At 40.4% G+C, this 12,388-nt stretch overlaps 1 protein-coding gene across 1 annotated transcript; it reads right to left on the bottom strand.

The window, feature by feature from the left end:
* Nucleotides 1-5,208: 5,208 nt before the first annotated feature.
* mmp21 (matrix metallopeptidase 21) lies at nt 5,209-12,193 on the bottom strand. Its single transcript, XM_065949796.1, has 15 exons — nt 11,764-12,193; nt 11,580-11,663; nt 11,373-11,469; nt 11,148-11,222; nt 10,640-10,714; nt 10,458-10,541; nt 10,240-10,325; nt 10,085-10,160; nt 9,927-9,972; nt 8,033-8,922; nt 7,601-7,740; nt 7,342-7,483; nt 6,900-7,157; nt 6,618-6,790; nt 5,209-6,164 (listed from the first exon to the last, which is right to left on the bottom strand). Exons 1-15 carry the CDS (start codon nt 11,824-11,826, stop codon nt 5,859-5,861), a joined length of 2,595 nt encoding a protein of 864 aa, XP_065805868.1. The 5' UTR covers nt 11,827-12,193; the 3' UTR covers nt 5,209-5,858.
* Nucleotides 12,194-12,388: the final 195 nt, after the last annotated feature.

The following is a 12,388-nucleotide window of genomic DNA, read 5'->3' as shown; positions in this document are numbered from 1 at the left end:
TCACAAACCTGTAAAAAAAAAAATGACCTTGAAAATGAATAGAAATTTGCCAGAACATGTTGTCAAAGACTTTTTGAGGGAAGTGCTCAAGGCTTTTCAATCAACTTCTGTGTGTGGAGGTTGCCCTCTACTGGCCCCTTTTTCTGTGGCTAAGAAGCTGACTCCACAGCTTTTGAAGGCACAATATCATTCTGTGCATTTATGTTCTTATACAGAAGCTACACGGGACTTCACAGTGAGTACCTGCAGACTCTAATCCATCGTTTGTCGACGTTTAGTGTCTTGACAATAGACATGTAAGTATGTGAGAGAATTCATATGGAAGCATGAGAACTTAAAGAACACATGATTTGTCTTCTTTCTCTACTTTTTCCACTTTGTAATTCTATTCGTCCAGGCTGTGTTTTTAAATATTTTAATGTCCTATTTGTTTTGCCGGTTTGTTGCAGAATCTAAAGATAGTTAATGTAACGAAAATAAAAGGGTCTTTCCACCAATTTCCCCCATAAATTCTCATCATCATACTGAACTCCTCACCGTGTGAAAACCATCGTATTGTATTCTGTTGCTAACAAAATTGATAATAAGCTAAGTAATATTGCCAGCATGATATTCAAGATCAAAGTTTCTTTATTGGTACATAGAAATGTAAATTTGTTGTGCATGCAGTTATATTGTCTCCTATACAACACATGCAGAAACATTCTTATAACCAATTAAAACATAAAGTCAGGGAGTTTTGGTGATCTTACTGAAGGAGAAAAGGTCTAATAAAGAGATGATTTAATGTTGCATTGAGGGAAATGTAGGATCTGGTATTTTTTGTAATCAAGCTCTTCTTGGGGACTGAAAGTTTGGACATCTTAAACATATGAATTTCCCCGAAAGAGGTGGAGTTTTAGACATTTAAATACCACATATTTAATTTATAGACTATTGTTTACATGTCTGTTCATCATATTGTTCATACAGTTGTGCATGTTTAGATTACTTTTTGTCTGTTCTGTTGTAACTTTTGTGTCAGACGTGCCCTTTTTATTAAATCATGAAGGAGAAAGGTGTTGAGCTTCATAAAATAAAACTGTGTCAGACACCTTCAATGAAAAGAAATCAGAAAAAAACAATTTGAAATTATTTGATATTCATCTGTTGGTTTGTATTGAGTGAGGGGTGGTGGTTTTTTTTTGGGGGGGGGGGGGGGGGGGTAAAGTATTGAGGTTCCTCAGAGTCAGGAAGGGGAATGTTGTCCTGTCCTCTCCATGCTTACTGATAAACAGTCGTTGAAGTGATTTTCACAGCCTTGTCTAAATGTTATGACATGTGCAATGAAAGAAGTACAATTACTCAACTGAAACATACAATCAACTATAAAATAAACTATTCCACATCCTTCCTTAAAGGCGTGACTCCCAGTGAGAAATCTCATTTTCTATTCCAACATAAACCCTGGAGGTGTTTACTGAGTAAATGTTCTCTTTCTGTAAGCATATTGAAAGTGATTTATCCTTGAACTGGCTTTTTATTCAACCTTAGATATCAGTAGCATGACAATAATGATCTCCATGAAAGGCTGAATCCTGCAGAAGATACATTTAAACACAATACATTACTGTATCTACAAAAGCAGCAGTTTATTGAGTTAATCCCATGGCGCGCGGAAAAGACACACTACTGTGTGACACTCAGTGGAAATGACACTATTGGAGTGATTCATTGCTGTGTTTTCCCACACTGCTCCAAGACAAGAAATGAGGCAACAGCGGTGCAAGTTTTTCCTCACGTCTTGGCAGAGTTTGGGAGATTTTTTTTTTTTTGTTGTTGCTATAAAAATGTGCTGCAGGAGTCTAAATCCCATTCTCCTGTTTCTGAAGTGCCTCCCATGTGGATTCCTGCACCACGACACAGGTTTGTGTATCTCTCTGGGGCTGCTTCTTCCATCAGCATGACTGATCTCATTTATCCTAGTCGCATCCAAAGAGGCCCGCGGTGCAGAGAGGAGGGAGCTTCAATAGATCACTGTTCACTGTTAGATCACTGAGCTGTGCAAGGCTGCAGCCGGGGACTCGCATGTGTGAATAACAGTTTGTATATTAGAGTTCTCCGTATGAGCGGAACTCCAGGGTGCAGGGGGTGTTTGAGGCTTCATAATGGGATAAATAAACAGATCACAAGCTTCGACCAAAGTGCATGATCTTATGTAGAAGATGTATTATTAGTCTATCAATTATGCCTGCTGAGATGTCAAATGTACACAGCAAGGTTCTGCAGATACAAACAAAATGCATATTAGCCTCAAACAAATGTGTCTTCTTTTGGACTATACAACATTAATTAGCTAACTTTTAAGGTTGTATATTATGGAAGCCCAAGGCAGACAAGCATCCATACATTTTTAGTCTGATTTCCCTTTGAGAAGGAGCAGTATCCAGTGGTTTACTCAAGAACTTGACTTTTTTTATCTTGAGATAACCAAGCTGGTTTCCCTGTAATAACAAGCTAACTTTTCTCAGATAACAAGGATGGGTTTTCCTTTACATTGGATTAATCATCATTATCTGGTGATAACAACCACAGGGTTCCAAGAGCCCAAAACCAACATAGATATACAGTACATAGGCTTAACTTAATTCATCAGCGTGGGCAATGGCAGCATTGGTGGTCGTCAAGCTCTGGCCTATCACAGCAACTAGCCTGTTGTTGTTTTTTTTGCCGGATTACTATCAAATTACCCCATGATAAGCTTTAACAAGCGTTCATACTCAGAGTAAATGAGATAAATTAGTCGAGATCTCAAGAAAATAACTGAATTTAAAGGTCACATATTATCCTCCTTTTCAACCAGTTTAAATAAGTGTCAGAGCTCCTCAAAACATGTCTGTGAAGTTTCTTGTTATAAATCCACTCTGATCCCGTATTTTAGCATATAAACCGTTCAATTCCAGCCCTGGGTGAATGAAAAACAGGCTGATTCTGAGTCTGCAGCTTTAAATGCACATGAGCTGTGGTCGACCACACCTCTCTAGAGGGGCTTGGGTGGCTCAGGCTTTCTTGCACCATGACCTGTTGATTGGCAGACTCAGAGGGCAGAACAAACACCTAGCTGTGGGAGTGTCACCCACTTTGGGGAGGGGTTACTGCCCTTTGTGATGTCACAAAGGGAAAATCCCCAAACGGCCTGTTTGAGCACACATTTTCTGACAAAGTGGAGCAGGTAAAAGACGGAGTAGATTGACTTTTCTCATAATTAGGGGGTTTGAAGACAGACTAGGGACACATGTTAATGTTAGAATAACATGGTGAAGCGTATTTTGCAAGATTTGTGACCTTTAAGTCATTATCACCAGTGAACCAGCATTGTCATCTCAAGGTAATGAAATAAATAAGTACATATCTCAAGAGAAAACTACTAATTAGTCATTATGATAGAAGCACTCAGGGCTTCCATAATATATGCCTTTAAATATTGTCATCTTTTTATAACAAAGATGAATTGAACCAAGAAGCTCCCGCTCTTCATTGGATAAAATTCTAGAGAATTATCAAAGTAAGTGCACGACTGCCTTGTGGTGACCTTCAGGCACAATGAAGTCTCAATCAGGAGCTTCAATCATTTATTTAAAAAATCAACATGAAAGAAAACATATATATTTTTATTGCTAGATGAAAAATGTTTTGATAAGAGATATCACCTTTCCCACTTTGTAGACACAGCCAAACACAGCTCGCATTAGTTAATTGATCTGTTAGATTTTCTTTTCTTTTGAATATATTTTTTTTACAGTAGTCCATTAATCCATTTTATAAGCTTTAGTTGTTGTTAAAGACTTAAATGTTTTTACCAAGGTTGTTCACGCTTAGAGGAATTACGAGAGCTACGGTATTAAGTCCAGGATGAACCCAAACCAAAACCAAAGCAACAACTTGTTATGCTTCTAAAATTGAAAAAGATGGATGTTAACAAGTTCAAATCACTGGCTTTATAGGAAATGGCCCCTTCTATAAAAGTAATTAACTACACCTTCTTTTCACTAACAGGAACTCCTTCTGCAAACCCACCATCTCATGACATCCCTCTCTATAGCCGCTCTTGCTGTGACATTTTGTTCCTTTGCTTGTAATTGATTTCTACTTCAATTTATTAATATAGCCTACAGAGCGCCCGGAGCGCCACGCTAGTTATCCGCGGCCCACCAGGAGCTTAATCTTCCGAAGATGAGCCGAATTAATAAGAGTCTTCAAGTAACGTATTGATTACAGAATCAATGTCTCTGTTTCTTTGCACCCTGCTCACATGATTTCTATGAAATGGAACAGCGTTAAGTAATAAGCCGAGGCCTCTTTTCAATCATTTTGCTTCAATCTAAATTTTAAAAGGCTCTTTTTTTTTAAATTATGTGTAAGTCTTCCACTAGGCCTCTGACAATGAGAAGGGTTTAAAAGAAGAATAGATTTTTTAAAACACCTCTGGGATGAAGCTCATACTGTTTTCTTACAAATCAGCTAAAGGAGTATTGTACTGCAACCAGTGAATCAGGACTGGAACTGATTTTCTTTAAGGTTTTCTATTGCTTTCCATATTATGCCACTAGTCTGAGTTTCTGCCTGTGGTTAAGAGGGAACTGGTTGTTAGGTATACAATGAGTCCATATGTGCTATAAAACCAACAAGAAGACTTGGGATTAACATTTATATACACCAAAACATGACATGCCTTTAACAAGTAATTTACCAGAAATCTGGCATAGTACAAATGAGGAACAATTGAGGACCTAAACTATAAAGGTCATTTTTAGCAGGGGGCCTTTGCGGTTAGGTTACGAGCCATGCAAGGAGGCGAAAGTCCACCAAGTGGGCGACCCTGGTTCATGTCCGACATGTGGCTCCACAAGTCATTCCTCCACTCACAATCAATTTTCCAATCAAATAAAGGCAAAAAAGCTAAAGAACAAATCTTTAAAAAACCATTAGTGACTCATTAACTTAAGGTTAATTAATAATTAAATAACCATTAGTTAATCATTAACTAATGGTGAATTAATCATAAATTAATCATAAAAGTACAGTTCCTCATTCCTTGCATTTAGGAGACATTTGTCTCCATTATTGTCAAGCTTCGTCATATCTATATTGCATATTCATTTGGACACTTTTTTTTTTTATGTGGTTATTAGATACACAGGTTTGTACATGAAATGGTCAATTAAAGAGAAACAAGCTACAACCTGCAGTACTGAAAAATCTGGTTTGTATTTTTGTACTTTCATAATGAGCAATGAACTGAACTACAACTAACGTAGAGATTATTTGTACAGTCTGGGAAAAGTTATTTCATTACCACTTGTGCAAAATTGGAAAATGGAAATGCAACATAAAAACAGGAAAGGTCAAAGATGCCTTTATAAATGGTATTTGCATTGTGAGTCTGTACTTTATTCAACCTTGTTGCAGAAAGAATCCCCTTTTTCATGGTGTGCAATTTAAGAGTCCTCTTACATACATCAACAAATCATAAGAGGTGTCGGTATAAAGACTTTACAAACACTCTATAAACAAATGTAATCTCTCTAATGCTTTATATATTGTAAACATAACAGGTCCTTCAGGATTTCTTTCCCACCAATATGCTCTTGGCACCTCAAAGTATGAGACAGACAGCATATGTATTAATAGAACTCTTCATTTCAATAAAAGCCAACAGTAAAATTCAGCTGTTTTTGTCTTAAGGATCTTAAATCATACATTCACAACACACAAAAACAAGTAGATAACTGACATCTGCACATGTATGACAACAGGTGAGCGCGTAGATCATACCTGTACACACGAGTAGTGTTCAAAAAGTCTCTGCTTCAGCATCCTCAGCGTGTCAGTTTGAGTGCCGTGGGATGAACGTTGCAGATGTCGAACCAGTGCTGATCCACCTCCCTGTGTGGCAGCAGGCCATTCCGTGGCAGAAAGGGCCGGCGCCAGCGATTTCGGCTTCCCACCACCTGCCAGAAGCGTGTGCCCTTGAGTAGAAAGATGGCATTGTGGGTGTAAGAGAAGTAGGCAGCGTCAATGTTGCCATCTGGATGGTCTCCGCTCTCCACGGCAGGGAAAACATCTCTGATGTTTCTGGGGAAGCCTCTTGCCAAGCTGTTGGCTGCCACGTCGAATGCGTACACCTGTTTGAACAGATAATTGTTTTGCCTCTTTTGTAGAAATCAATTTAATTACGACACACAAACAAATCACAGGAGGTTTGTATGCTTGGGGTTTAAAGCTGAGAAACAAATGAATCAAGGTGTGCTTTCTTTTCTCTAAGACGTACCTTTTTGTATATCAAACCAGCTTGGTTAGATTACAAATCACATAAGAAAAATACACTTTTAGCCCAGGACCCAAAGGCCAAACCTCCATTTGTGGTGCCTGTAGGGGCCATGGCTCAGTTTCAGCTGCCTACTCTGACTCCATTTAAATCCTTTAATTTGTCACCTCTTCAGATTTCTTTAAAATAATAGTTTTATTTTATAATTAAAGTGTATTATTGTTTCAAAGCTTACTTAACGTTGGGCTTTATTTTACTTAGCTGCCCAACATGTAACAAAAAAAAAAGAAGATAAGGATGCTATTCTTACGAGAGTGTTTTTGAAGAAGTAGATGTGGGAGTCCCTCCTGTCATAAAAGGCCGTGTCAACGGGACTCAGCACCCCAGGGAAACCCTCAGAGATTAACCTGGGATAACGGTGACCTTCGGGGTCTTGTTTGAACGCCTGGTCATTCTCATTGTCGTATCTCCAAAACTGAGTACCTGTACACAAAACAACATTGGACAAACATACCATGAGGGCCTGTTAGAAAAAAAAGAAAAGGTGCACTATACTGTACTTACATGGCGTGAAGACTCGCTTTATGATTACCTTTAAAGAAGTAAACAGCGTCTCTTTTTCTGGACCACACATGCACACATGCATCCACTCCATCCATGGGAATTCCACGCCAACCAATCTGCAGTGCGACTGGATCTCCAAACCGGGTTCTGTTATTCCTGTTCTCATACAGCCAGTACCAGCCGCCCCTCATGAAGTAGGTGTTAAAGCGGATGACCACGTCCCCATAGGGCGTCTTCTCCTTCCTGATCCAGTCGAACACTGTGTTGAATCGACCTTTACAGCCCCCTAGAAGCACACAAAAGAGCTTTTTACATACATGTTGACTGTTCATTCTTGTGTGTAAATAACCCTCAATCTGGGTCTGTGTGTGTGTGTGTGTGTGTGTGTGTGTGTGTGTGTGTGTGTGTGTGTGTGTGTGTGTGTGTGTGTGTGTGTGTGTGTGTGTGTGTCCACTAGATGGTGCTGTTACCATAGAGGTGCTGTATGGCCTTCCTGTCCATCCAGTCCACCTCAAAGCCGGACTCCTGGGGCAGATAACTGGGCTGCATTATAGAGCCGGGTCTGTAGATGTGGGGGAGACCCAAAACATGGCCGATCTCATGAACTGCCACCTAATATAAAGCAATATAAAAAAGATGTTAGAATGAATGAGCTGTAGACAAAACTCTGATCATTTACTCCTTTATCATATTTATATCATTCCTACAGTCGTGCCGCAGTATTCTTACTTTGAGAAGGCTGATGCCACTGCCAGCGTCGGGACCGGTGAAATGTTCATCATCATCAAAGTGAATGTCACCCAGAAACCAGGCGTGGGCAAACTCTTGACCGGTGCCGTCAAACCTTTGATTGCATCCCAGGTGTCTTCCTGTGTGGAGTTTAGAACGGACAAGGTTTGAATTAGATGCATTGCCTTTTCTGCTAATTTGAATTAAGAACTCTGCAGCACAATGCAACATGATGAAGTGAAAAATCCTCCAGCCGTTCTGTAGTAAAGACAACACATTCTTGTTCCGAGGATAGAGACTCTAAAGGTAACACACGTCCTTTGCTTACAGGCTGTAGAAGCACAGATTCCACAATGTATCAGATTGGATAAATAAAAGTGCATTGTTATTGTATCTACATTTATGAAAAAAAGTATAATGCAATGAGTGTACCTGTGCCAAAGCCCAGCCGGATGTCCACCTCCTCCAGCGGGGAGCGTGTATCCTCCACGAAGTCCAGCGGAGACACCTCGCTCCACATCCTGAAGGCCAGTCTGAAGATATGCCTCTGGTCTTCAATGGACAGCTGACTGCTGTAGCCTTCTCCGATCAGCCTCCACTTCAGCACCTTCTTAGAAAAGGCCATGTAGCCCGTTTCGCTCGAATCTCTCCTTTGTCTGTTTTTGGATACGAGAGCTGCAAGGTCACGTTTTCTGCGCTGCACTGCTTTGCTCTGGGGAGAGCTCAGGCTGATATTTGTTGTTTGACTGTGCATGCTGATATCATTGGGCGAGGTTTCATTTGAAATGTGAGCAACTAAGTCATTTGTGTAATTACTGCTGGTGTCATTGGAGATGCTTGTGAGAACACTTTCTGTGTCGTTGAAATTGAAAAAGTCATCTTCAAATGAGATTTCGGTGCCAAAAAAAGTGTCGCTGGTTGCATTGCTCGCTGTGTTATTACTGTCAGCCTCACTGACACTGTTTTCAATATCTGAAACGCTAGTGTTCTCAAGTACTTCATGGGCGTTCAGCTCGATCTCCTTGTCAGGGACTCCACACCTCGGTTTGTTCATCGCCTCCTTTGTGGCCTCATCAAACATGCCTGTGACCGGCAGACCCGACACTCTCTGAAACTCCTCAATAGCTGAAGCAAACGCCTGGCTCTCTGTGAAGCTGTTGCTGTCACCTTGATCCCCAACATGAGGAGAATCCCTTGATCGATGAACTGAGGTCCCTTCTTGGATCTTATCTTGAAATTCCTCCAGGAAGTCTTCAGTGAAAGAGGTGTCCACGTCCTCAAACTGGATCTCCTCCCAGTTTACCGGTTTAATGAATCCATATCTAGAGAGAAATAACTAAAAAAAACAAGAAAAGGTTACATTTAAGCCTCCAAAAGGTCACTCGTTTAATGTTACAAAGTGGAGAAATGATAAGATTGTTTTTACCTCTGCCGAGTACTTGTCGGTGATAACCTCAGCTTGATGAGAGTTAAGGTTCTGCACATCAGAATGATCCCTTTTATGGAAAAGTTTCTCCGCATCAGCTGAGCTAATGCTCGTCCAAAAGAGCAAAATGATCAGCTGGATAAAAGTCAGCATCGTGCCGTTGGTTCACTCCTGCGATTACAAGTGAGACGATGGCGAGGAAGACGCCGCAGTGCAGCTTTTAAAAGGCAGACGCGGAGCTTCTCCACGCCCATCTGAAAGGTGCGACCTCTCTCTGGAGGTGGACCCACTTTCTCCAGCTTTGTGTAACAAGCAAACTCTTTACTGTCTCCCCCTGCTCACTTTGACCGAATTGCATGGATGTGTGAGACATGCGTCATTGGTTTTAAATGGACTGCTGTTGACCTGTGGAAGGAGGGTGAAACCTATGCTTTCATGTGGACAATAACAGTATAGACTGCCAACACTTGCTTTGAAAAGGACACACACACACACACACACACACTGAGGTGATATGCAATAAATGACCACTAACCAAACCTTCCACATCATCACATTGGCCAAAGTTTATTCTCAAAAACAAACGCACAACATTCAACTTCCTTAGGCAGGCTTGACATAAACAGCATTATATTAAATCACATTTTCTTCTGGCACAGAAAGCCACTTTTTAAGTGCAAATCAGCTTTTTTTTTTTTTTTTTTACATGCAAAACTGGCAAGATAATCCTTGAAATAAAAGAGGCAAATGTCAAAGCGCATCAACTATACAGAATATACACAGAACAAAGATCAAGTGGAGGGATTTAGGAGCCTGTGTTTGGTTCTTGTAGAGCTTTAGCGATTGCTGCAGCCAAGTGTTCTGGTGTCGGTTTCTCCGCTGTACAGCTGACGCACAGGCCTTCTGCTGTCATAGCGTCTCTTGTAGTCGGTCCTATGGCTCCAAACTGGAAACAAGACCAGTTAAAGCGACGGTCAGAGGTACTGGAGTTGATTTAAGAAGTGTACATTCAGCGTGATTATGAGTCAGCTGTACCTTTATCTGAGTCAGCTGTTCACCTGACAGCCTCCGCACCACTTCTAGGCAAAACTTCACCCCTGAAGGACTGAAGAAACTGATGCTGGCTGGCGTGCCCTACAATGATGATACACTAATGATTCATGTATACATTTCACATAGTGCTCTCTAAAATTGCAGTAGGAGTGCAGTTTACCTGCTCGGTGAAATAGTTCTTCAGATTTTTCTCCAGATCTGGATGTTCAGCGGTTTGATAGACAGTCAGCGTCTCCAGGGGCACTCCTGGAAACAAAAGAAACAGATCCCGCGCAGTGATAAAGGTAGCACAATTATTATTTTATAATTAGTGTAACCCCTGTGGGACTTCTATCACCTTGAGCTTAAACTCTGAGGCACAAAGGGAAACATGCTTACCACTTTCCCTTAAAGCCGTAGGCAACACTTCTCTTTTGATCGAGCCACAGGGGAAAAAAAGTGGGGGAATATTTGTGTCCTCCCCTGTGACGAGAATTCAAATGTAAGGTCAAATTAATTATCAGAACCATCATGAATCTTCAGTTAAGAATAGCCTGTGGAAGTATATCATCAAACCGTACGTTCGATGATGACACGTGATAGGACGTCTGCTGTCCCCGTGTCCTCGCCCAAAGGGTTCAGGCCCAGGCTTTGTACTGTTTGAGAGAAAACACAAATTGTTATTGTTGTTATTAAAATATGGAAAAGAAACCAGCAAAACAATGACACATATATCTAAAAACCTTTAAATTGATTTCATCGAGTTTAACTACTAAATACACAACTCCCAGAAAACTGACAATAAAGGGATCAGCTGTTACTAAAGGAAGAAGTTCCAGCACACGTCAGACAGGTGCTGCACCTGCTTGTTTTCTAAAAAAAAGCAAATATTTGCTGCGTCTCACACCAAGCTGCCATTTAATGTACAACCCACTTCCAAAAGACTTTAAGTAGCAGCCCCTCACACACCTCTGTCAGCACCTGGTGCCTGCCACACTTCACTGCAATTAACATTAGCACAGCAAGGATGTATCATAAAAAAAAAAAGAACTACAAACACAAAGACAAATGTGTCTTTCACAAACTCACCTAATGCAGCAGTTGCTTTCCCGACCACATAGACTGACTTCATATTCCACTTGTCTTTCACAGAGCTGTTCCATTCTTAAACATCAGGAAAAAGGCGAGACATCAAAAGATGGAAATGATACTAATTTTGTGCAAAAGCAATCCAATTGGCAAAGGATTAATGGCATTAAATGAATACAGTGAAGGTAGTAATAATTCATTTTTCTTCCTTTTACACACTCTTACCTTCCTGTCTTTGTTCTGCCTCTAAGCACATCCTCACAGCTTCCACTGCTCTTGGACTGGTGAATATAAGACCGCCATGCTTTTCTGGCTGGAAAAGCTGAAGAACAAGAGCAAGTCAAAAAAACAGACACACATAAAAGCAAACTAACATTAAGATGAATCAAAAAGACACAAACTCTAGTTAAGGACAGCACCAGTTTCATTTACCTTATCCGACAGGGTGTTTAATGAGACAAACTTAAAAGACAGCACTGGAATAAGGGTTGCTTTGTGTCCGTGTGATGCCAGCTCCTGTGCAAACAAAGCAACACATTGCTTTAAAAATGAACAACAGTGCAATGGTTCAGTGCATCCAAATGAACACAAAACAAATGTACAACTATGTATCTACCTTAATGTAAGGATCAGGTCCTGACTCCTCTTCTCTTGGCTCTTTGAGAAGCAGTACATGCATCCTGGCCAAGACTCTTAAAACACTGGATGAACAGCAGAACAGAGCAGGGTGAAATATGAATGTTGCCACTATCAGACTTCAATACCTGCAAAAAAAAACCCAAAACAACTGAGGACAGAGGGTGTGAAGGCAAAGCAAGCCAAGCTACACCCTAAAACTGTTATATGCGACCTGCTGATAACAAAACTGTCGAGTCACGTTTGAACAAGACGCGTAAAAGCAATCATGCATTTCTTTTTCAATGTATCCAGATAATACGTGGCTATATAATAGTGTACTCTCATGTTATTGTTTACATTAGTAAGACACACTCATAGCGACATGTCGCTTTAATTGAACCCAGCTCATGATATCTGAAGATATATGAAGTTATTTATCCATGTTACCTGTAGTATGGCACAATAACATGAACAACATGTAATACTAAAAAGACAAAATACTGCACGACATTTAAGTACCTTGGTTTGTCTCTTCCGCTTGGTGCGTGACGATTACAAACACCGTCGAGAAGGGTAGAAAAATGCTTAAAATATTTATTAATATCATAGAAAAATTTTAATAA

This window comes from Labrus bergylta, chromosome 21 (assembly GCF_963930695.1).
Source record: "Labrus bergylta chromosome 21, fLabBer1.1, whole genome shotgun sequence".
In the NCBI taxonomy this organism is placed as follows: domain Eukaryota; kingdom Metazoa; phylum Chordata; class Actinopteri; order Labriformes; family Labridae; genus Labrus; species Labrus bergylta.
This window is presented reverse-complemented; position numbering and strand designations above follow the sequence as displayed.

Bases quoted from the DNA above. Each gene is read 5' to 3' on its own strand.
- mmp21 (XM_065949796.1), bottom strand. From the start codon at position 11,826: ATGCATGTACTGCTTCTCAAAGAGCCAAGAGAAGAGGAGTCAGGACCT. The intron at 8,923-9,926 runs GCCTGTGCGTCA...ATTTCTCTCTAG, and splicing joins AGACGCTATGACAGCAGAAG to ATATGGATTCATTAAACCGG. The intron at 6,165-6,617 runs GTAAGAATAGCA...CTGTTCAAACAG, and splicing joins ACTTCTTCAAAAACACTCTC to GTGTACGCATTCGACGTGGC.